The sequence below is a fragment of the Ixodes scapularis genome, unplaced genomic scaffold (genome assembly GCF_016920785.2).
Source record: "Ixodes scapularis isolate PalLabHiFi unplaced genomic scaffold, ASM1692078v2 PGA_scaffold4__175_contigs__length_147842914, whole genome shotgun sequence".
Taxonomy (NCBI): domain Eukaryota; kingdom Metazoa; phylum Arthropoda; class Arachnida; order Ixodida; family Ixodidae; genus Ixodes; species Ixodes scapularis.
In genome coordinates, this window is record NW_024609879.1 from 97293389 (window position 1) to 97314483 (window position 21095).

Genomic DNA, 21095 nt, shown 5'->3' on the forward strand with positions numbered 1-21095 from the left:
CTGTGTACGCTTATTTACGCTTATCTCTGTGTGTCGTGTCGTCTTTCTAATCTCAGTGCCGCTATTTGTAATCCTTCGCAGCGCAGTTTAACCAAACCGTCTGCAGGCCTCAATCTTTTCGGACCCGTCAGGGTATTGAGCTTGTAACGGTGTTGTCACGCACGTACAATCAGGAGTGTGACTAGTTACGAAAGCCACAAGTGCAACATTGAAACATTTTACGAAACGGTTACTCGTTCCAGCTCACAGAGTGGCAGACGGACATGAACGACGTCATCGGGATCATGTCCAATCCGGTCAAAGCCGCCGAAGAACTGCCGAACGCTGCCCTGACCCAGGAACTGATTCTGGGACGTTCAATACAGGCACACGACGGCAAACTCCTGATGTACGCCAACGCCGGCAGTGACAGCGTCGAGACCGCCTCCAAACTCTTCACCAACCTTACTCGGCTAGAGGTCTGCTCCACCTTCGCCAAATCTCTGTCGAGCGTCGCGGACTTCGGTGGGATTCGCCGCCTGTCGCTGATGGCTTCCATCGAGATGGCCGCTCCTTTTCGCAAGTACGTCGTGTCGCTGCTTCGCAAGTTTGACCTGGAAGAGCTCACGCTAAAGTGCCTTGGTGACGTGCACCTGCCAACTCTCGCTGAGCACTGCCAAAACCTTGTCTCCCTCACGCTGATCCTCTGCCCCATGTTTCACGACTCGGCACTGGGCAGCGGGTTCCCAAAGTTGAGGGAGCTGCGCGTCGGCTGCTTCTTCCACGAGCCGACGCTTCCCGTGCTGCTGCTCGCTTGCCGAGGACTGGTCTCTCTGCATCTGGACGGGAAAGAGACTTGCGCCACGTTTCTGAAGTGCGTGGCAACCGTTGGTTTGGAGAAGCTGGAGCGACTGACGCTGCGGACGAAGCAACGCGTGGACGTGCCAAGCGGCGTGGAAGACTTGCGACGGCTTGTGTCGGCTCTTCCGTCGCTGCGGTATGTAGCTACGGACTCGTACGGCATCCGGCTGTTCTTCGAAAACTACGCTCAGCACGTCCGCTTGGCTTGGCTTGGCTGCACAATCTGCACCGCGGAGTTCCCCAAGATGGGCAAGAGGCACAAGAGGACGTGGCTACAGTGCAACGGCTATCCGTGGCGCTAGTACTTGCGACAACGTAGGTACACTGAATTGCCAACAAACTGTCCGCTTCTTTTGGTGTCATCAGCAAAGATGCCCAGATGTCTTGTATTTGAGGCGTCACTTCTAGCAAGTTCTTTCTCTGGTTGGAAAACTCTATGATATTAGCACTGTCGAAGGAGTGCTCCGGCTAAAGATGAGCCCCCAGCGCCCAATGCGTTTCGTGTAAAATGACTTTGAGTCGCATGACCTCTTGATGGGTGGCCCCGTTTACGATAGTTGGCCAAAACACTATTACCACCAACTTAGTAATGTGTTCGGCTACCTTTGGCATGCAAAACAGCTGCAACCACTTTTCGCATGAATTCTACAAGTTCTTGGTATGTGGCCCGAGGAAAAGTGTGCCAGATTTGCAAGCACAGGTAGTGCAGTTACTGTAGATTATGAAGAGGTGGTTTGTGAGCTCCGAGCTGGCATCCCTTCACATCTCAGATGTACTCAATATAGGATTGATATCTGGCAAATTAGGCGGACAGGACATTAGTTCGAACTTGTCGTCTGCTCTTTAACTCACATTAGCACAATTCTAGCCTTGTGCCGTAGAGCTTCGTCCCGTTGGAACATTCCAGTTCCGGTGGGAAAGACAGAGGCCATGAATGGGTGTAACTGGTCGACAGTGACGGTGACATTGTCTACAGCTTTCATAGTTTACTCTACAACAACTTCCCATATCCTAATGATGACCATGAGAACATCTCCCAAAGCTTAATACCGCCACCATCGGTTACAATGCACATCAACGGGTGCCAGATAATGCTAATGGCACATCAGCTAGGTGCACTCATTCACATAATTTGTAAGTTTCGTCACAATGTTTTGCGTGATCAGTGTATTTCGACTTTTTAAATCCATGAAAGGTTTACTGGGAAATAATAATTTAAATATCCAAGGTCTCTCTCCCAAGAAATGGTGGTTTCATTCTTATTGTCGTAAGAAAAGAAGTATGAATGCCCTGGTTTGCTGGTTTGAGAGCTGTGAAGTTCAGAAATTGAAAGGCGAACATTTTGCTTTTGGAATTTTGAGACTTAGAAACAAGATTTTGGACATCAGGATTGGTTGTATAAACTACCTCTAGAAACAAGTGTTTTAGACATTATCCGAAAGCATTGCGGCGTCGCAGGCTGTTGCGAGCCTTTTCATCCACAAGGAATGTGCTTGGAATATTTTTTTACTTTTCTGGCTAGGATAAGGCGGAAAATATACAATTAGACATGGAGGGATAGGAGCAGACGAGAGCGCGCTGGGAAGTCGGAAAACTGAGCTCTGGTTAAAATGAATGGGGGTGCCTTTGTCTTTACTTACTCTTTGAACGTGTTCAAATGTCGGCTCATGGCGTTCGGCATTTGAACACATTCAAAGAGTAAGTAGACATAAACGCAGCTAGCTTTGCGTCTACACAAGAATCATTCCAACCACAGCTCGGTATTCTGACGTCCCCTCTCGTCACTTCCTCTCCTTCCATTTATACAGAAATACAGATTTTTATTTCCTTTTTGGAAAGCCAAGGCACATTTGTTTTAGAGCGCAGCTCTTAGGGGCCCGTTTCCAACTTGAGCAGCGTTGCCATCGGCGGTGTAACCGCGAGGTCAGGTGAACCCCCCTCTCCCCCCCCCCCCCCCCCCCCCAAGGTCATGTGACCCCCTGAGATCACGTGGTCATGTGAACCCCTGAGATCACGTGGTCATGTGAACCTCTGAGGTCACGTGACCCCTGAGGTCACGTGACCCCCTGAGGTCACGTGACCCCCCTCCTCCCGAGGTCACATAACCCCCCTGACATCACACGACCCCCCTGACATCACACGACCCCCCTGAGGTTACGTGACCTCAAGGAGTCACCTATCCCTCAGTACCCTTTCATCCTCCTCCTCAAAAGCTGCGCTCTAATCCGGCGTTATAGGGAATTGTAAACGGCTTTCATTTTTTTGTTGCAGCACTCCTTTCAAAACATTAAATCTTGGTTTCTGGCAATGAGCCTTGTGTCTCTTAACAAACATTTCTTGCAACAAGGTTCTGCATATGTTATACTGTCATGAATGAGAAATACTGCGCTTACTGTCAACAAACATGTTTCAAACATTTTGCGCACTTAGCTTTCTGAGAAAGTTGCATTGTCTTCAGTTGGTTGCCATCATATTAGCATAGGGGTGTAGCAATTAGTCTGGAAGCTTTTTGTTTAAAATATATTGTCATGACTGCTGTAGAACAAACGCTTTTAGAATTGCTGGCTTACAATCTTGCGATTTCTAAAGCAAAGTAGTTTTGTAAAAGACATAACTTAATTTTCTGCCTTTGGGATAGGAGCAATATTTTCCTAGAATTAATACAAATCACTTAGGTAGGTTTTTTGTACAAGCTATGGTAAAAAGGAGAAGGCGTCGATACTTCGGCTCATGATTTATTGCTCAAGAACTGAGTGGCATTAGTGTTTTTCGGGTCCAACATGTGTGTGTTTTTTATTGGCGGGAGTGCTGTTTCTGTATACTATGCTCTTTTTTGTTGTCCAAGTTAATGTACAAGTGACAATTCTAGTGTACGACTGTTGAGTTTTTTGAACATTTTTTTAAAATGTGTTGTAGGTGGAAGAACAAATCAATGAATTCCTTTAAAACCTTACAGGCTAGCACTTTCAGAAGAGTTGAATCGTTTGAAATTTTCCTATCTGTCAAATAAATTGTAATACTATCTTAATCATATTTAGCGGGAATACTGGAGTGCATGGCATCGGGTACTATTGGACCTGGTGCTCAACTGCGACGCCTCTGCAACACCTCTGCTATGCTGCAGTTGCGCTCCTGGCCGTTAGATTGCTCTGATGGTACCCGGCGCCACGCTCTCCCATGTTCCCGCTAACTGTGATTAAGATAGTTCAGCAGGTCCTTGTACCTTGGATTCTGACAAACATTGCTAATGTGACTTGTAATCATGTGATGGAACTACATACTATGTATGTGGTTCCACCACTTTGAGCATCATCTTTTATAAATATGAAAATGAATTAAAAATAAATTTGTTGTTGTAGGCTGTTTATGAGATGATACTGTAGATTGCCTTTTTTTTTCTTTTTTCAGTGCTGCAAAGAAGCCTTTTGGCCTAAATCAATATGAATTTTTTTCTACCTTTGGCAAAACTTGCGTTTTGAGCCTTTTTTTACCATTCACTGCCACAAGGTATACATGCATAAATGTATCATATTACAATAGTGAGTCATGATGTCAGTACTCCTTGCCAGCTTTAATTAAATTCACTGGCCAGAAGTACCTGAACACATGTGCCAATCGTACCACATTTCTTGTTTTGTTTTGACTCTGTTTTACGTAATCAAGAGAGGGACAAGAGTTAGCTATATCTTTATTTTTTGATGATATGATTGCACTCTTTATCACATTTTGCACATGGCCTGGTCGAGCATATGGAGTTTCTATCGCCCTTGTAAAAATCCGAAATCTTGCCCATAACAGTTTCGGGAGTGTTATCTCAGTTCTCATTTAAATCATAAGCACTTATGAAGTTCTTTCGTTGATCATTGCTCTATAACAGGCACGCAGCCAGGGGGGAGGCCCATGGGGCCCGGGCCCCCCCACGAAATTTTCCATTTTGCTGGAACCTCCTCTCTCCCCTCCCCCTCATACAGCATTTTGTCATGGGCGGCCCCCCCCCCCCCCCCCCCCCCCCCCGAAACAAAATCCTGGCTACGTGCCTGCTCTATAACAATTTCTTCAGAGAAATGAAAAATGTGACAGGCTGTCCTTCTGTATATACCCCGATCATAACAGTTAACTTCTCATTGCTGAATGTGTGGCAGCAGATATAAAGAGTCTGCTTCAGATGTGTGACGCAAAAGTTACTTTGTCAGCTTTATTTCTTTGTCAATGGGCCCGATCTGGCTTTTATAATAATCAAATTGTATACACCTTTCCGAAAAATGCTCCTAGGCCGCCGCCATGTTGCTGATGCTGATGCGGCTGGTGCGACTTTCGCGCAGTCTAGCAGCTAGAAATTTTCTGCCACTCTCTTGGGCTGCGAAGAACCGCTTAGCGCGATTCTCTACCTATGTTTTGCAGTTTTGTATTTGATGTTTTCTGGCCCCTCTTGAAAGTTTCCACTTAATTTTTTAGGTGCGTGCTGCATACCCTTTCTGTGTTATCTTCCACTGTAAGAAAGGGACTGATAAGTGCCTGCCATTCAAGCGTTTCTGCTCGACATTCCCAAGAAACAAAGGAAGGGTAGGATGTCGAACGGCCCTCGACGCGGTTTTGCAAACAATGACAACAGTTCTCCCCCCTCCCAAAGATAATCTGCGTAGAGTCATTCTCAGTCATCTCCAAAAATAGTTGTTTAAAGGGGCCCTGCAATGACTTTTTACTATTTTTTAATTTGCACCGAGCCTGAGCGCACTGAACGTAGAAACTTAGTGAAACTTTTCTTTTCTCGAAATTCCCTTTATTTTAAAAGTTATAGGGGAATTAAAATTACAAAAACAAGCAAAAAATAACCTCATGACGTCCTTGGTTGCTTGAGAGTGGCCGTGAACTAGAGGAGAAGTAGTGAGCTCATTGAGCGCTCACGGCTGCCGCACTCCGAGTCGACGGCGCGAGAGGGCGCCATTGAAGCGTGCTCTGGATAGGCTGTATGCAGCAGGCAGCCAGAGCGGCTCTCATGGCATTCGCTGCGCGATTAAATACTAATTCGGCATGACACTTCATTGGCCACAAACGACAGCAAACACGGGGTAAAGATCAGTTTAGAACAGGAGCCACTTCGCGCTGCCATACCGCTAAAGGGCTAAATCGCCAGCCAAGCCCGCGCCGAGAGCCTTAGGAACGCTCGGAACCGGTCGGATCCTCGAGCCGGTATACAACCGCAGCGCCGCCGTATACATCCGGGACCTTTCCGTGTCGGCGCCTGATCCCACTATTCCTTTCTAGTATGCGTCGCTTTTTCCACCGCTTGGTGGGGGGTAATTCGACGGGTCATTTCTTGTTTCCGTACTTTATGAACTGCATTTGTTTCTTTTCTGATCTAAAATACTGAACAAAAACTACTTTTATAAATAATTGAAAAGTTTCACGCCACTTATATTTTGTATTTCGACTAAAAAGAAGCTTTTAGCGGCTCTGACCAGTAGTAAGCCCAGGACCAAAAACGTCACATTTCGCGCGCTTTCGGTACCGCGGGTCGCCCTCGTCGGTGGAGGAGGTTTCCGCGTCGTCCGGTTAAAATATGTTGCACTGATATTTAGTTACTCTCTCCGTGCCCTCTGGCTTGCCCGAACCCCTAAAGACGTGGAAACCGCAAAAAAGGCGGACGCTTAAATACGATTGCAGGGCCCCTTTAAGTGGGAGTGGGAGATGGGTCAGTCGCGTTTGTTTCTTTGCCTTGATGCTGGTGTGAAGAAAGGAAGCTCTCCCCAAAACGTGCCCCACAATGAAGCCATCTTGGATTCTGCTTTGTCGTCAAGATGCGACTGTTGTTGAGTATGACTGTGTTATTTGAGATCTTTCTCAAATAAATTATTTTAAGATAGCGCTGCATTGTGTGGTACATACAATATATTGCTTGAATGTTAACACTTGCTAAATATTATGTTTGTGTCCTGTCCATCGGTAAACATGTTATTTATGAGCGTGAAAGATGCACGCCTTTCGGCTATTTTCTGTTATAAATTATTTTCGGCAGCTAAGTGCCTTGTCATTTGTCACGCGGCTAATCAAGCACCGCTGTCAGAACTTACCGTAAAAGAAAAATGTGACAACTAATATTTCAGTTGCATTTGTTTTGTCGTGCACATACCCAACAAATACAGTTTACAAGTTTTTTTTGTTGCTTTTTTTGTTTTTAAAACTTGGTCAATGCTTTTTCAATATCCTCAGGAAAGTACATTCACCATGAAACACAAAATACGGTAGGAAAAGCCGAGAATTTAGCCGCGAGCAGTGTTTTAAACTGCGCCTATCGAAATCACAGTCCACCCGGTTAGGGTTAGCAGGGACACCGGTGAGAGTCTAGCCTCAAACCCAGTGACAGGGCTTGAAAGCAGTATGTTGCCCCTGGGGTCGAGTGTTTCTTGAAAAGGTGTATAGACCGTTTTACTGAAAGAGGGCGAGAGTGAAAAGGGAAAGGGCTACCGGCGCTTTCCCCCTCGCTGGGTCATTAGAAAGAGTGAAAATCCCGGATGAGAGGCTTCGTTGGTGTTGGGTGTCTGCAGTGCCCAAACTTCGTTCGCGCTTTCTTCTTTGATTTTGAACCCTCAAATTTAATTAACGCCACGGGCTTTGATGGCGGCAGTCCCCCGGTCATCGGGACACCATTGCTTGATCATAGGGTGCACGAATAACGACAGAAAGTGTTGAATACTGTCCGAGGACCTGTGTAGAACTTGGATTGAGCGTGTTGGTAATAAATTCAAAAATATATACGAAAGAATCAGACAAAGAGGACGGACAAGACAAACATCTTTCGACTCTCAACACATTGAGGTCTTTATTGCCAGGCCGACGAGCAACGAGCTGCCGAAGATTTGGGGAAAGGGTTAGTGGGATGATTAGACCAGCAAGAGAGGGGGGGGAGAGAAGAAAGGGGGGAAGAGCAAAGAAAAGAGCGAAGGGGACGGGAAAGGAAGTAAGGGAGGTTAGGGGGCACTTGGCATGGAGAGGCATCTCGTCCCGAAAACTTTTCGAGCTAACGCCCGCCAATTCGGGCCGTTAACTCCAATATTTCCCGCCCGTACCGATTCTTTTGCGCCCCCAGGACGCGGGTGGTGGGGAAAGTGGGGGAACACTGGGCGCATACCCTGAGGTGCACCAGCAGCGGGTGTTGCGAGTCCGCCTCATCTTTGGTGATCTCCCTCTGGTGCTCTCGTATTCGGTCATTGACGCAGCGCCCTGTCTGCCCGATGTATTCGGCCCTACAGGAAAGTGGCACCGAATACACCCGACCGGTGGCACAAGGGACAGAAGGCGCAACATGCTTCTTGGAGCACTCGGTCTTCGGGGGCGGGACGTTGTTGGTGAGGCGGCACATCGTGCCCAGCTTGAACGGACATGTGAATCCAACTTCGGTGTGGAACCGTTGGGCGGCTGCTTTCAGACGGTCCGCGGTGTTGTGGTTGTATCAGATGGGTATACGAACTTGGGTCGAGCAGGTTTTTGGGGAGCGGGCCTTTGTGTTATTAGTCTTTTCAGAGTGGCCGACAGCAGGTCGCGGGGATATCCGGCCTTTATCAGTCGGCCGATTTGGACACCCAGGCTGGAGGCCGTGAGGTGATGGCAGGACTTGGAACGGGAGGACGAGATCAGACTTTTTACTATTCCGGTCTTGACCGTCTTGGAGTGGTTGCTGGAAAATGGCAGCACAGGCTTCCGTGAGCGCTGTTGGAAGCTTCAACAGGTGCCCTCCGCCGAGGGGATCAGGCACAAGTCAAGGAACTAGATCCTCTGTTGAGGCGTCTTCTCTGGTAAAATTTAGGCCCCGTGCATTGTCCTTAAAGACCTGCTGGATGGTAGCTGCGGAAACACCGGAGTCGTGAAGCACAAAGTAGTCATCGACATACCTGTATATTGTGTTCCCGGTGCCACGCAGTCGAGCTGGGTTCTAATGGCTTGGTCGACAAATGAGAGATAGACCTCGCTGAGCACCTTATACAATCTTGTGCGCAACAAAGACGAGGACAAAAGCAGAGAAGAGGACACAACAAGTCTGAGCGCCGGCGCCAAACAGGAACCAATGCAGATGCCGGATTTTTGGGTATATATTCTTCCATCGTGTTCTATGAGGGTGGACCGGAGGTAGACGGCGATGAGCTGCAGGAATGTGTTGAGAGATGCCGGACGCGTTTTGGAATAATTGACAGGGCCTTGTTTTGTGATCGCTTCTACCGAATCCAGAATTTTGATGTCAAGACTGTAATACATGTCTGTGATGTCGAGAGAGAACATCAATGTTTTTTTCCCTGAAGAGTGGAGAAGTTCTATAGCTGGAAGGATCTCTTGCGAGTTGCCGACACGGAAAGGTTGATCTAGAGGGATGTTCGTCAGATGTTTCAGTAGGAAGAGGGCGACCGGCTTTTGCCAGCACCCTCTCTCTGTGACGATGCTCCTGAAGGGGGTCTCTGGTTTGTGGGTCTTGGCCGTGAAGAAGACCGACAAGTACTGCTTTGAGGGAGCTGAGACTTTGGTCACAAGAGAGGTGAGGTTGTTCTTGCAGATGGTCCTTGCTTCCGAGCGAAGGGAGCCGGACGGTCTTTTCTTTAGCTCGACTAAGTTCCTCTTGAGGGCGGACTCTACCTTTTCCCCATAGGAGGCCTTGTTCATGAGCACAAACACACCAGTCTCGTCCGCCTCCAGAAGCTTGAGGCCGTAATGTCTGAGCTCGTCCACCACCACAGGAAACTCCAGTTTTGCTGGAGGGGCCGCGCCGTGTGTCCAGACCAGCCGGGAGCCGTTCCCGAGGAAGTCCTGTCGGGCAGGCTCAGGAATCTTGGATGCTATCTGATGGACAGCAGCCAGTTGTTCTACTGTGGTCGGCGCGATGTAAGGGGCGAACTTGGGTCCCTTTGAGAGAAGTGCCTTCGCGCGCGGCGAAAGGACTGTGTCGGAGAGGTTCAACGGCGGCTCCAGCCTGAGGCTCAGATTATCTCTTTTCTCTCTGGTTGTGGCTGCGAGCACCACTCTCCAAGAAGTGCCCAGCCGATCTTGCCCGGACTTGTGGAGGAACACGTAAGAGGGGTGTGCGGCGAAGTGTTCCCCGAAGATGCTCTTCATTAAAATTGGCAGCGATCTCTCCATTACTTGGATTTCGTGTGAAATTTCGTTCCGTGCGATCTGCATCACTCTGTAGTTGGAATTCCAGGTATTAGAAGAGAACCCCTCCTGCTCTCGGAGAGAGAGATGAACTTTCTGGGGCCGGAGTTGGTGACCTTGACGGCCCGGACTGGTGGGCGTTGACTCGGAAAGTTTTTGGGACGAGATGCCTGTCCACGCCAAGCGCCCCCCAACCTCCTTTACTTCCTTTCCCACCCCCTTCGCTCTTTTCTTTGCTCTTCCCCCCTTTCTTCTCTCTCCCCCTCTCTCTCGCTGGTCTAATCTTTCCCACTAACCCTTTCCCCAAATCTTCGGCAGCTCGTTGCTCGTCGGCCTGGCAATAAAGACCTCAATGTGTTGAAAGTCGAAAGATGTTTGTCCTGTCCGTCCTCTTCGTCTGACTCTTTCGTATACATTTTTGGACCTGTGTAGCTTGCAAGGAATCCGCAATGCGAGAGCGGCTGCAGTGTCTTTAAGCTCCATCGCTTTCCACATGACCCCAGTCTCCGGCGGCAGTGGATTGCGTCCGTAAACCGATAAGACGTTTTTTCAACACCATCCTCCCGACTGCGCTCGGAACATTTTGTGAATGGAGCGCGCACCGACTGCTGTACTGCTGATAAACATACAACTGCAAGGTGCATGCGAGTTTTGTCGTAATAATTGTTGTTTCAGCGTGTAAAATTTTTAACTGAATTTATATAACTTAATATTGATATCTTGAAGTGGTAACATTGACCCGATTTCGTCATCTACAACACTTAGTAGAAGGCTCATTTCTGCTGCCGAGTATGACTGGAAATTGTTGAAAAGTTAGTTTTATCGGTTTTCCTGAATCGCGATCTCCTGCGCGATACCAGAGAGCCGGCAAAACCGCTCCTTGGAGTGCCGCTGGTGGGTTGTTTCCGTTGATTGGGCGCTTTGAAGCACTGGATATTCACTGTAGGGCACGTCTCGTGTGTTGCTATTTGCATTTTCGAGCCCAGTGGGCATGTTTCTTCCTTCGAGTCGGCATCCGCCAGTGCGGCGATGGGCAGAACAGCGGCAGCGAACGCGCCAGCGATAGAAATTGGAGGTTAGTACTCAAAATATTCCATCAAATAGTAAAATAATAGGTGGCTGCTTTGAGGCTTCCTGCAGTTCGATATTAGGACATCTAGAATGTCTTCGTCGTTCATCCACAAGGAAATATTAGAACACGGACACGCAGGATAAAAGCAGTGCAGAAAAACGATCGATGGCGGCTCCGGGTGTTTACAAAAGTTAATTGAGGTGCCCATATCGTGTATCGCTTGTTGATTACAAAAAACGGCTATGTTGAAATAAGCCCATTGCAAGCAAAAATTTATGAGGTCCATCAGCTCCAGCAGCCGCACTGGCCTTGCCGGATTTCATGGAAGCTACATAGGTCCTCGGACAGTATTCTAGGCTTTCTGTCGTTATTCGTGCACCCTATCACCGAGCCATGGTGTCCCGATGATTGAGGGACTGTCGCCATCGAAGCCCGTGGCTCTAATTAAGTTGGCGAGTTTAAAACGGAAGAAAATGCGAACGAAGTTCAGGCACTGCATAAACTCAACGCCGACGAAACCTCTCATCCGGGACTTTCACTCCTGTTTGGACACCCCTTAAGGCCCTATGAACGACCCAGCGAGGGGGAAAGCGCTGGTACTGGCTGGTAGCCCTTTTCCCTTTTCTGTATCGCTCTCAAAATGGCGCTGCCCACAATGAAACTCTGTAAGTGGGTCCCTTTTTATTTCAACCGTTTAAACGAAGGCTAGTGCTGGAAAGTACTTCTAATGGCTCAAAAATGAAGACGGTCACACTGACGAGAAAAAAAAACAACTAACATTCAATCCTTACTGGCATCGGAGACTGATAAACGGCATGAACTACACTTGCACAATGAAAGTTACGTTATTTTATTTCTTTATGTCTCAGAGTTTAGATTTCTATGTTGATTTCCATTGTTATTCACATTTAAAATAAACGAAAATGAACGGTGATAGCAAGATATAATCAAAAGTAATTCCGTGCAAAAAGTAGCAAATGAAGTTTCGGTTTCACTCCGAAAAAAATATAGCACTGTTACTTAGTTTTAGTTATATAACCACTCATAATATAAAACTGCTAAAGTTAAAATTTTTAGACTTATTAAGTTTATGTTTTACAGATACAAAAAATACATAATATGTTTAAAACGGGGTTGTTTTGCTTTGTGGCGCCATCACGCTTGAGTGCTTCTTTTTGTGAGTATTCTGCAGGGCTTGTATGCACCACATTGCCCTTTTGCGAAGGACGAAAGAACGGATTTGCGGTGATTGCGGTAAGTTTTTCTTTATTTCCTCAAATATGCTAAGCAAACCGACGGACTTAAATCTTTGGGTTCAGAAATGCAGTTGTGAAAGTGCTCCGGTTATCAAACAGGTCACTGTCTTCCTTAATTACGTTGGAAACGCCTCGGGGCTTTACCGCTGCATGGTCGCGAAAAGCCGCCCTTGCATCTAGCTTGACCCAACAAATAAATAACAAATAAATATATTTTTCATCACGCTGCATTGTTGAGGATTATTAATTCAGACTGTGTTCTTTATTTAAGCGTTAATACAAAATTCACTGCAAAAAGGGATGGTTCCTCTCGCTATGAATAGTCGCCAGTGGTCGAAGATGACTTCTGATTCTGATGTGCCTAGAAAAGTTTTGACTTCGGTTTACGGTGCTGTACCGTTCGATCACCAAAGTAGTGCCTTGACTCTGCCATTGCCAGTGGGGTACGTTAATGCATAAAGCGAAAATCTTTTCCGAGCTTGATAATGTCACGGTGGTCGTGTGGTGCGTTTGTACCTAAACAAGTTTGTCTCCCATGTTCACACCACAACAAAAAAATGTTTTATAGTTTTACGAGCACAGGAGGGCAAGGTCATCCGGCCACTGTCAAAAGGGGCTTTTTGGTTGACCCCCAATGGTGACATTGACCCTGAGACTATAGAGGTGAAATTACTTGCATGGATTTCGTCCTCTTATAGTCTAAAAATTTGAAACGGGGTTCAAGAAAAGGACAACACAGAACTTGATCTTCATGTTGTGTTGTTTATGTTTTTTTGTGTCATTTCACGACCACTGCATGCCCAATCTTTTTGTACGCTTCATGAGGCCTCTGCCGAGGCATTCATGCACGTTTCGAGTTTTTCTGAAACAACACCCGATAAAATCGTACACCAATCGATAAAATCATACATTTGACAGCATTATCTAGTGCTGTGGATGGGACAAAAGGTATTTTTTGTGGTGTTAGGGGGTCCTCCACACACAAAATCTACCTGTATTCTGCATAGATAGCAGCAGTACAGTTCCTGCAATTACAAAAAAGGGTTATGAACAAAGCACCTTTGAAATCTAGGCGGTCTTGAGCGTCAAGATTGCGGTATGAAATCTGACTCATCTTCTGTGCCATGGAAGCCAAGCTTAATTGTACTCCGTTCAGTGTTCTCTGAAAGGTCTTGCTGAGCATCTGACTGTGACAGAATCATTCTACACACTGGTACATATTCGCGACTCCAGCAAAACAAATGGCACCTAGTGGAAAAACACTGAATTGAAGGAAACGGCACCCTCGGCTAGTTTGACTACGCCACCACTGCCGCAATGCATCGAGGAAACTTTAATCTTTCTGCACGTGCGAGAACGTCGCTGGAGCTTTTCGCGTGTAAAGCACGAGCCCTCTCGTGCACTGTTGTTTGTCTCCTGTGAACTAAAGTTATGGCGGCGTCACGTATGCTCTGAACGCTTGGTGAGATCGGTCTACTGTTCCGGTGTTTCTGTGTTGTTACTGTCATACAAGTGGGTTGCCCACCAGTGTTGCGGAATGGGTACCCCCATTCCATTCCAATTCCATTCCGGGAATTCCAGTTTTTGATAATTCAATTCTTTTCAACTCCTAGGAATGGGGGACTCTGGGCCCATTCCCACTCCTGGAATGGCTGAATCGTTCCATTCCATTCCTCTAATTCCTAAACGTATAAATTGGCACCTGACAGCTACAGTGCACAATGTTTCCAGCATAAGCAGCATAAAACTGACATTATCAAACGTATAGCCCAGGGGTGGCCAGGCTGGCCCAGCCTAAGAGCCGCAAACAAAACCGCGGAACTTCCAAGAGCCGCGGGGGAGGGGGGGGGGGGGGGGGGGGGGGGGCAGCAAACTTTTGTCGAGAGCAATAAACGAGTCTCGAATGACTTTCAATCTATCCGAGTTCAAACTGTACGTAAGGTAGCAGTAGCACAAGACTGCCAACCCGCAACCTGTCTTTTGATTTAAAACGCGTTTCATTTCTCGTTTTGGGGAAGTGCTCATGTGACCGGGGAAGGGGACGGGGGGGGGGGGCTAGGGGAGGAAGCCGCGAGCCGCACTCTAACACGCGAAGAGCCGCATGCGGCTCGGGAGCCGCAGCTTGGCCCCCCCTGGTATAGCCAATTGCAAAAAAAAAGTCTAAATGCCTCAAAAACGCCCTGATCTTACTAAGCTCACGGTGCTAAATTGCCCGGGGTGACTCGAAATGTCTGCAGCGGTCCATTGAAGGTGAAACAAGGTATGCAGAGACTAAAGTCAAAGAAAATGAGCGAGCATCTGCTAGCTTGCTTGTAACTCTAACCCACTTGAATGCAAAACATATAACACAGAAAACAAGCATCGGAACAAAGACCAAGTAGAAGGCGGACCTACACATAAAGATATAGTATAACAAACAAAAAAACAAGCGTCGGAGCAAAGTGCAAGAGGAGAAGAGAGAAGTTAATCTCGCTTTGTTTTAATGGCAAAGCAAAGCCAGATTTCGCACTTCAAAGGAGTGTGCGCGAATGAGCGTTGAAGGCAGCAGGGTTGGCCACCTGCTAAATGCTCCCCGAACTATAAGAAAACAATAACTGATCATCTTTCGGCGGCGTGCGAGTCAACGAGTTATCAAAGCTATGCGAGTTATGAGTCGCTCCCCGCTCCCATATCTCAGTCTGTACGCGCGTGCGCATTCTCCATGCCGTCGCAAAAAAAAAAAAAAAAAATCAATACCAGAAGGATGATGAGGAGCCGTGCATGGCGGTTTATTTCTTTACTGCTCCCTTGGTTTCTTTTGCTTGGTGATTGGTTTCTTGTTTAGCTCTCGTGTGACACCAGTGAAGCCCGTCGCCTGCGCGTCCGTGAAAGGCGCCACCGCCACCCCCCCCTCCCCCCCCCCTGGTCTTTGCTTTGACGCTTGTTTTTTGTATTGCATTTTTTTGCTTATGTACATATGTTAGGGCTTCACGCAAGCTAGCAATTTCCCGCTCATTTTATTTCTGAGCAACTGACTCGCTGACTGGCTCGGTTTAGCTGAAAGTACACCTCCCTCACCCCCCCCCCCCCCCCCCCCCCCCCCCAAAAAAAATAAAAAACCGGGACCATTCCATTCCAGATTAAAGGCATCTAATTCCATGCCCATTCCATTCCCCTCAATGTTGCCGCCACTCCATTCCCATTCCATTCCGGGGTTGCGAAAATGCGGAATAATTCCGGAATCATTCCAACTCCGGAAAGCAACTCCGCAACACTGTTGCCCACATCGCTCTAACGCAACCTACGCTATTGTGTGACCCAGACATTGTGCATTTATCGACGCTCTTCGGCACCGCAGTCCTTCCATCGCTTTCCTGAAGAAGGTTGAGTCTCTGGAAGCTCGTTTATACCAACTCATCACCGCAGAAACATAGTGTATAAAAATCTGGGCAAACCATTTTGAGTTCAATGCTTGCTGGACGAAACCCGAGTGGTCTGCTTTGAGCCGAAGCATGGCACGGCACGACCCGTTCAACACCACCATATTTGCCCGATAGTGGCAATCCCTATAGGTCGCTGGATTTGCGAATACTTTGTTTGCGCGTCTCAAGAAGTTCAGAGTTTGAGATTGTGCCTTTCTCTACTTCGTTTCAGCATAAGTTGTCGAAGTGAAAAAGCTACAGTCCCAACGAGCCAATTGGCGTTGCTGTGAGGCACCGTCACATGCATCGCTTCGTTCCTGGGCTCGGAGGAGCCCAGCACCCACTCTTAGCCAAGTTATGCTATAATGGAACACAGAGAGGTGCATCCTTATGCTCACAAACTCCTGAGAAGTGTAAACATACTACAAAATGTAAAAAAAAAAAAAAAAAAAAAAAAAAAACATTTACGGGGATTTTTTGACTGAAAAATAAACTGCATTGTCAAAAGCTCATTCTCCACCCAAAATGTGACAGTAGCAGTCTCAACCAGATGCCAAAATTTTAGAACTAACCATTATCTCAATAAAAAGTTATAAGTGACTCTGAAAATTTCTATGAAAACATCCGTTCTTGCTTATTTTCGGAAACTGGCACCATTTAGCTCTATTAGAAAACTTCGTCAGCCGCCATTTTCACATTGAAAATTTAAGAAAATTACTCGTAACTTCTGAATAAGATAAAGGCTAGTTCTGAATCTTTAACATGTGGTTTGGACCACTGGTGCTACGTTTAGACAGAGAACGAGCGCTCGGCAGTGCATAGCTGTTTTCTTTGGAGTGCAGAAAACCTGTCGATTATTTCTATTTATGTGCCAGTGGACAAGTCACATTCGTCTTTGACCATGAAAGGGCGTAGTTTTGGTATCCGCAGTTTCCTTCCTTTGTGGCGAGCTAAGACGGGGGTTCCAGCACATTCCAATGTTCGATCTGCAAGATTGAACTGTAAACATTTTACATGTTACCTCTGGCACAAGGGTACGCTGCTTAAATATTTGCTGTACGTCATTTGCAGAGGCTCTTGTAACACCGATGCCCTATCGGCTGGTAAAACTTTACTGTTGTTTTTGGCTCTTTATTTCGCAACTGGCGGGTTACCTTATTAGTGTCACCGAGCAAAGCCTGTAATTGGCATTTCAGCTGCGATTGGGGTCGGTGAGAAGTGCTTGCAGAATAGCTTACTTTGTAAGTGTGACAAGGGCATTGCTTATTTCTTTTATGGGTTCAACCGTGGGTACTGCACACCTCAACGCCAATGTTGAACCAATGCGATCACGTAAATGCATCTGTTCCCAGTGCGATGTGAAAGAGTTGGGGTGACGTGGGGTTCCCAATGTGGGCTTGGGCCTTGGGACTCCAACTCTGTGAGATGATGCTCGACCACGGAAATGGGTTTGGCAACGTGACGCTTCTTTATGCCCTGGAAGTGCCAGTCAAACAATAGTCACATTGAAAACAGTCACCATGTTTATTCAAATCACAGCAGTGCTATACGCTGGCAGCTGCCGTCAACGTCCAAAGTGTACGATTTTCAAATGGTCAGTCGTAAAGAAGTTTGATCGCGAAGTGTTCACTAACCGGAAAGCTGGATGCGTCCCTCAGAACGTTCTCCCTTCGTGCTGCTGGCTGCTCCACGACGAGCCAGAGCTGCAATGCCAGAGGCCCCGAGCCCAAGAAACTGTGTGCCGCAATTCCCGTTAGCTTCGATGGCATACCGGGGCTAAGTGGTCGATGGGAGCGCCTATTGTTGGGGGTTCGGAATGTCAACGCATAGGTACAGTGCCTAAAACGTGTCTCTGACCGGTGCGTTTAACATCCTATTTCGCCCATACATCCAAAGTGGTCCCCATGTGGCAACGAATGACCTTGGAGAAGCCAAAGTGTCACACTGTCGGATGTCGTGATCCTGTTTGTTGGTCTTAGAAGTTCCGGCAAAGAGCATGAGCAGATGCGAGCGTCGCCGTCGTTGCGGTGTCCCAACTCCTGGCTGCTGCAAATTCCGTCGACTGTCGAGCAGGAGAGTGATCCGCTGCGGAACAGGCGTCTGCCACACTTGCTTCCGCTGGTGTGACGCTGCCACGATCACGGCTGGCGAGAATGCGACACTTGTATGATGTCATGGGGTGGAAATGGAGGGAGCAGTTTTTTGGACATTGAAGTCATGCCAGTCAGAGGCGCGTTCCATACTATTGGTGAGTACAAAGGGTGATGCTGGTGCCCCACCTTGCAGGGAACTTCGCCAGACGACCAGCCATGTCGAAAGCCATCACTACCCTGACCAACGCCGTCATCAAGGGCGCCACTCCCCGACTGCAGACGTTCGTCAAGTATGCCAAGGTGGAGATGGTGCCGCCCTCGCCCAGGGAGCTGCCGGAGGTCATGCGTGGCTTTGGCAACCTGGTCTCCTCGGCCAAATCGGGCGCCTGGAGGCACCTGACCGTGCGGGAGGCCTCGCTCAACACCCTCGTGGGCCTGGAGGTCATCTTCTGGTTCTTTGTCGGCGAGTGCATAGGCAAGAGGAGCCTCGTGGGATACCAGGTCTAGGCGCGGCACTTGCAGCATGTTTCAATAAAGTGTGTAAGTTAGGGCAGAGTTCGCTCCCTGTCTTTTTGCAGCGACACAGTTTTTGAAGGTATGTTTAAAGGACACTTAAAAAGGAAAAAAACTTTTTTTTTTAAAAAGGCTAGATGGAAAAAGAATATTATAAAATGAATTTACAACGAGGAAAAAAAATGTAGAGCTATATTTACGGCGCAAAACGAATTTGTAGTTTGTGCTCGCGGGAGCCGCCGCTGGTCACGGGGTAGGCCCGCTCGCTGTGTCGCCGCCGCCGCACGCTGAGCGTTGTGCGATGCTGCTTCAACGCCTTTCTCCACGCCGCTGTCGCCGCCGCCGAAAGTTTGTCTGCTTCGGGGCGCCGCCGCCGCCATCATCTGACCGGCCCACAGGTCTATCACGTCTGCTTGCTCTTTTTCAGGAGTTTCCTTTGGGCTCTAAAAGTTACTTATTAATCCTAGTTTTGTTTGTTATACTTCAATTAAAGATGAATAAGTTACTTTTAGAGGTCACAGGAAGCTTCCGAAAGAGCGCAAGCACCACGTGATAAATAAGGGCCACTTTTCCGCGGCACCCGCGTGCGCCAACTACAAATTTGTGTAGAGCCGTAAATATAGCTCTAAAAATTTTTTTTCTTTGTTGTAAGATCGTTTTATAACATCCTTTTTCCATTTAAGCTGTTTACAAAAAACGTTTTTTTCCTTTGCATATGTCCCTTAAACCATTTTTATAATAGAGGAACTTTCTGTGGCAGTCCATAAGGGAAAAGTGCGCATGTGCAGCTTTCATCTGCGCTCAAGCTGTGCGAATGCATGAACGGCCGTAGCGTTCACTTCATTTTTACAGACAGTTATCTCCTGAGTATAGTTCTTGGAAATCATTGTCCCTCGACTGCTTAATTGTCTTCAAAATCAAATTGCTAGCCACAAATGAATGTCACCAAACTTTTGAAGAAGTCGGTGGTGCCATCTATTTGCAGAGCCGCTAACTAAGCCATGAGCGAGCGTGCATTGTCCAAAATGGGTGGAGTGTGTGAGCTAGAGAAAGCAAACAAGCTATACTTGTTCTAAATGGTTTAAGGGTTGGCTCCACATTGACAAGCTAGACTCGTCCGAAACAATTGAGGGGTCAGTAAGCGGAAGAAGTCTCGTTTCTATTACGGCATTGTCTACCTTGAGTAGTGTGTGGTGGAAATCAAATGACCATGCTCTTTCTGATGGAATGAGTTACCAAATTCGTTATCAAGGCAAAAGGCAGGGTGTCCTGTAAGAAAAAAATTTGACAGTGGTTGTTCACTCCACAAATGTATCGCGCACCAGCGATTGCTCTGTCTACGCTGAAACATAGCACTGGCAGTCTGAACCAGGTGTCAAAGTTCCAGAACTTGATGTTACCTAATTCAAAGGTTATGATTGATATTCAGAAATTTTCATTGATCAAATGGGGCCGTTTCCGGTAGCTGATGTCATTCATCTCTGTGCATTTGTGGGCTTTGTTGACCACAAATTTCTCAGTAAAAATATGTTTTGCAGACCTGCATGCTTGGGTTTGACAGCACGATTGCAGTGCCAGGTCCTCCCCTTCTGGTGTGGAGGTCTCGACAGTCATTAAATTGTGCATCCTCCTCTCACTTTTGAAGATGCGGGGTCGCAGTCTTTGGGTGGAAGGGGGGGGAGGGGGAGGGGGTGGAGAGGATGCCTTTTTTTTCTGCTTTGTCGAAAGTGCCTTATATGGTATTTGGTGCCATATAAGAAAGCTGAGAATGGTTGCAATCGAGAATGCCATTTATTACCTCAAAAACTGCAGTTTGCAAAAGAAAAGAAAAAAAAAAAAAATCTCCCTTTCGACAAAAACCCCGAGACTGGGACAAAAAGGGATGGACAAACACAAAGTTTTGAGACTTTGTGTTTGGCCGTCCCTTTTTGTCCCAGTCTCGGGGTTTTTGTCGAAATGTTTAACCACCACCAGCTCGTTTCCGCCCTTACCTTTTGTTCACTGAATGTCCCTTCATTTCCCTTAGGACTGAAGCATGCAAGTCAACAACGTTAATGATTTCACCAGTTTAGTGATGTCATTTAAAGTGCATATTGTTGTATGCTGCCGTGGCAGCTGGAGTCGACCGCCCTGCTCGAGTACCGGTGAAGAACAACCTTTTTATTCGATCCTCTTCAGACTATGAATGCGACAGTAGCGCCGCCACAACAGTTCCCCCCTTCAAGAATAAAAAGGAAATGCTATGTACAACGTTACAAACAAGAACATTAATATAAAACAAAATCCCGCAATCTTTGTGGTCTGGAGGTCTGTCTGGCAGACCGTCTTGGTTCCATGGCCACTGAACTGGGCGAACTGATGAGGGGACATCCCAGTGCCGGCGAGGTCGATGGAGATGCCGGCAACGCAGTCTCCCACAATGGGACTTGTGGCGGCGCTACTGTCGCATTTGTAGTCTGAAGAAGAGGATCGAATAAAAAGGTTCTTCATTGGTACTGGAGCAGGGCGGTCGACTTCAGCTGCCACGCAACCATACAACACATATATTGTTTGATGTGCTGTTAATGGGTAACTCGCTGTGTGTGTGGAGATATCAGCTTCCTCACCCTTATCCGCTGTCATTGCCGCTTGGCCAGGTGAACAAAATGCGCCCTTATGTGCAAGCTACGCATATTGCACGGATCTTGTTTTTGTACACTTGGCACCGTCATGGCTTCGGCGGTCGTTGCCAACTGCCTCATGCTTCACTGAGACCAGATTTCCTACTCACCTGATTGATCTT

At 47.3% G+C, this 21095-nt stretch overlaps 2 protein-coding genes across 2 annotated transcripts in view; both read left to right on the forward strand.

Moving 5' to 3' along the window:
* The window catches only part of LOC8030652, a 30929-nt gene extending 26139 nt beyond the window's left edge, over window positions 1–4790 (forward strand). Inside the window, exon 4 of the mRNA XM_002402238.4 lies at window positions 243–4790. Within this exon, the coding sequence (XP_002402282.3) occupies window positions 243–1142 (900 nt within the window). The 3' untranslated portion in view covers window positions 1143–4790. The remainder of the gene's footprint in view (window positions 1–242) is intronic.
* A 7443-nt stretch (window positions 4791–12233) lies between these two features.
* LOC8030653 (ATP synthase subunit g, mitochondrial) lies at window positions 12234–18355 on the forward strand. The gene is made up of 2 exons (XM_002402237.3): window positions 12234–12304; window positions 17994–18355. The coding sequence occupies exons 1-2, from the start codon at window positions 12250–12252 to the stop codon at window positions 18305–18307; spliced, it is 369 nt and encodes a 122-aa protein (XP_002402281.2). The 5' UTR covers window positions 12234–12249; the 3' UTR covers window positions 18308–18355.
* Window positions 18356–21095: the final 2740 nt, after the last annotated feature.

Coding starts and splice junctions, on each gene's coding strand:
- LOC8030653 (XM_002402237.3), top strand. CDS start 12,250: ATGCACCACATTGCCCTTTTGCGAAGGACGAAAGAACGGATTTGCGGT. Junction 12,305..17,993: donor ACGGATTTGCGGTGATTGCG/GTAAGTTTTTCT, acceptor CCCACCTTGCAG/GGAACTTCGCCAGACGACCA.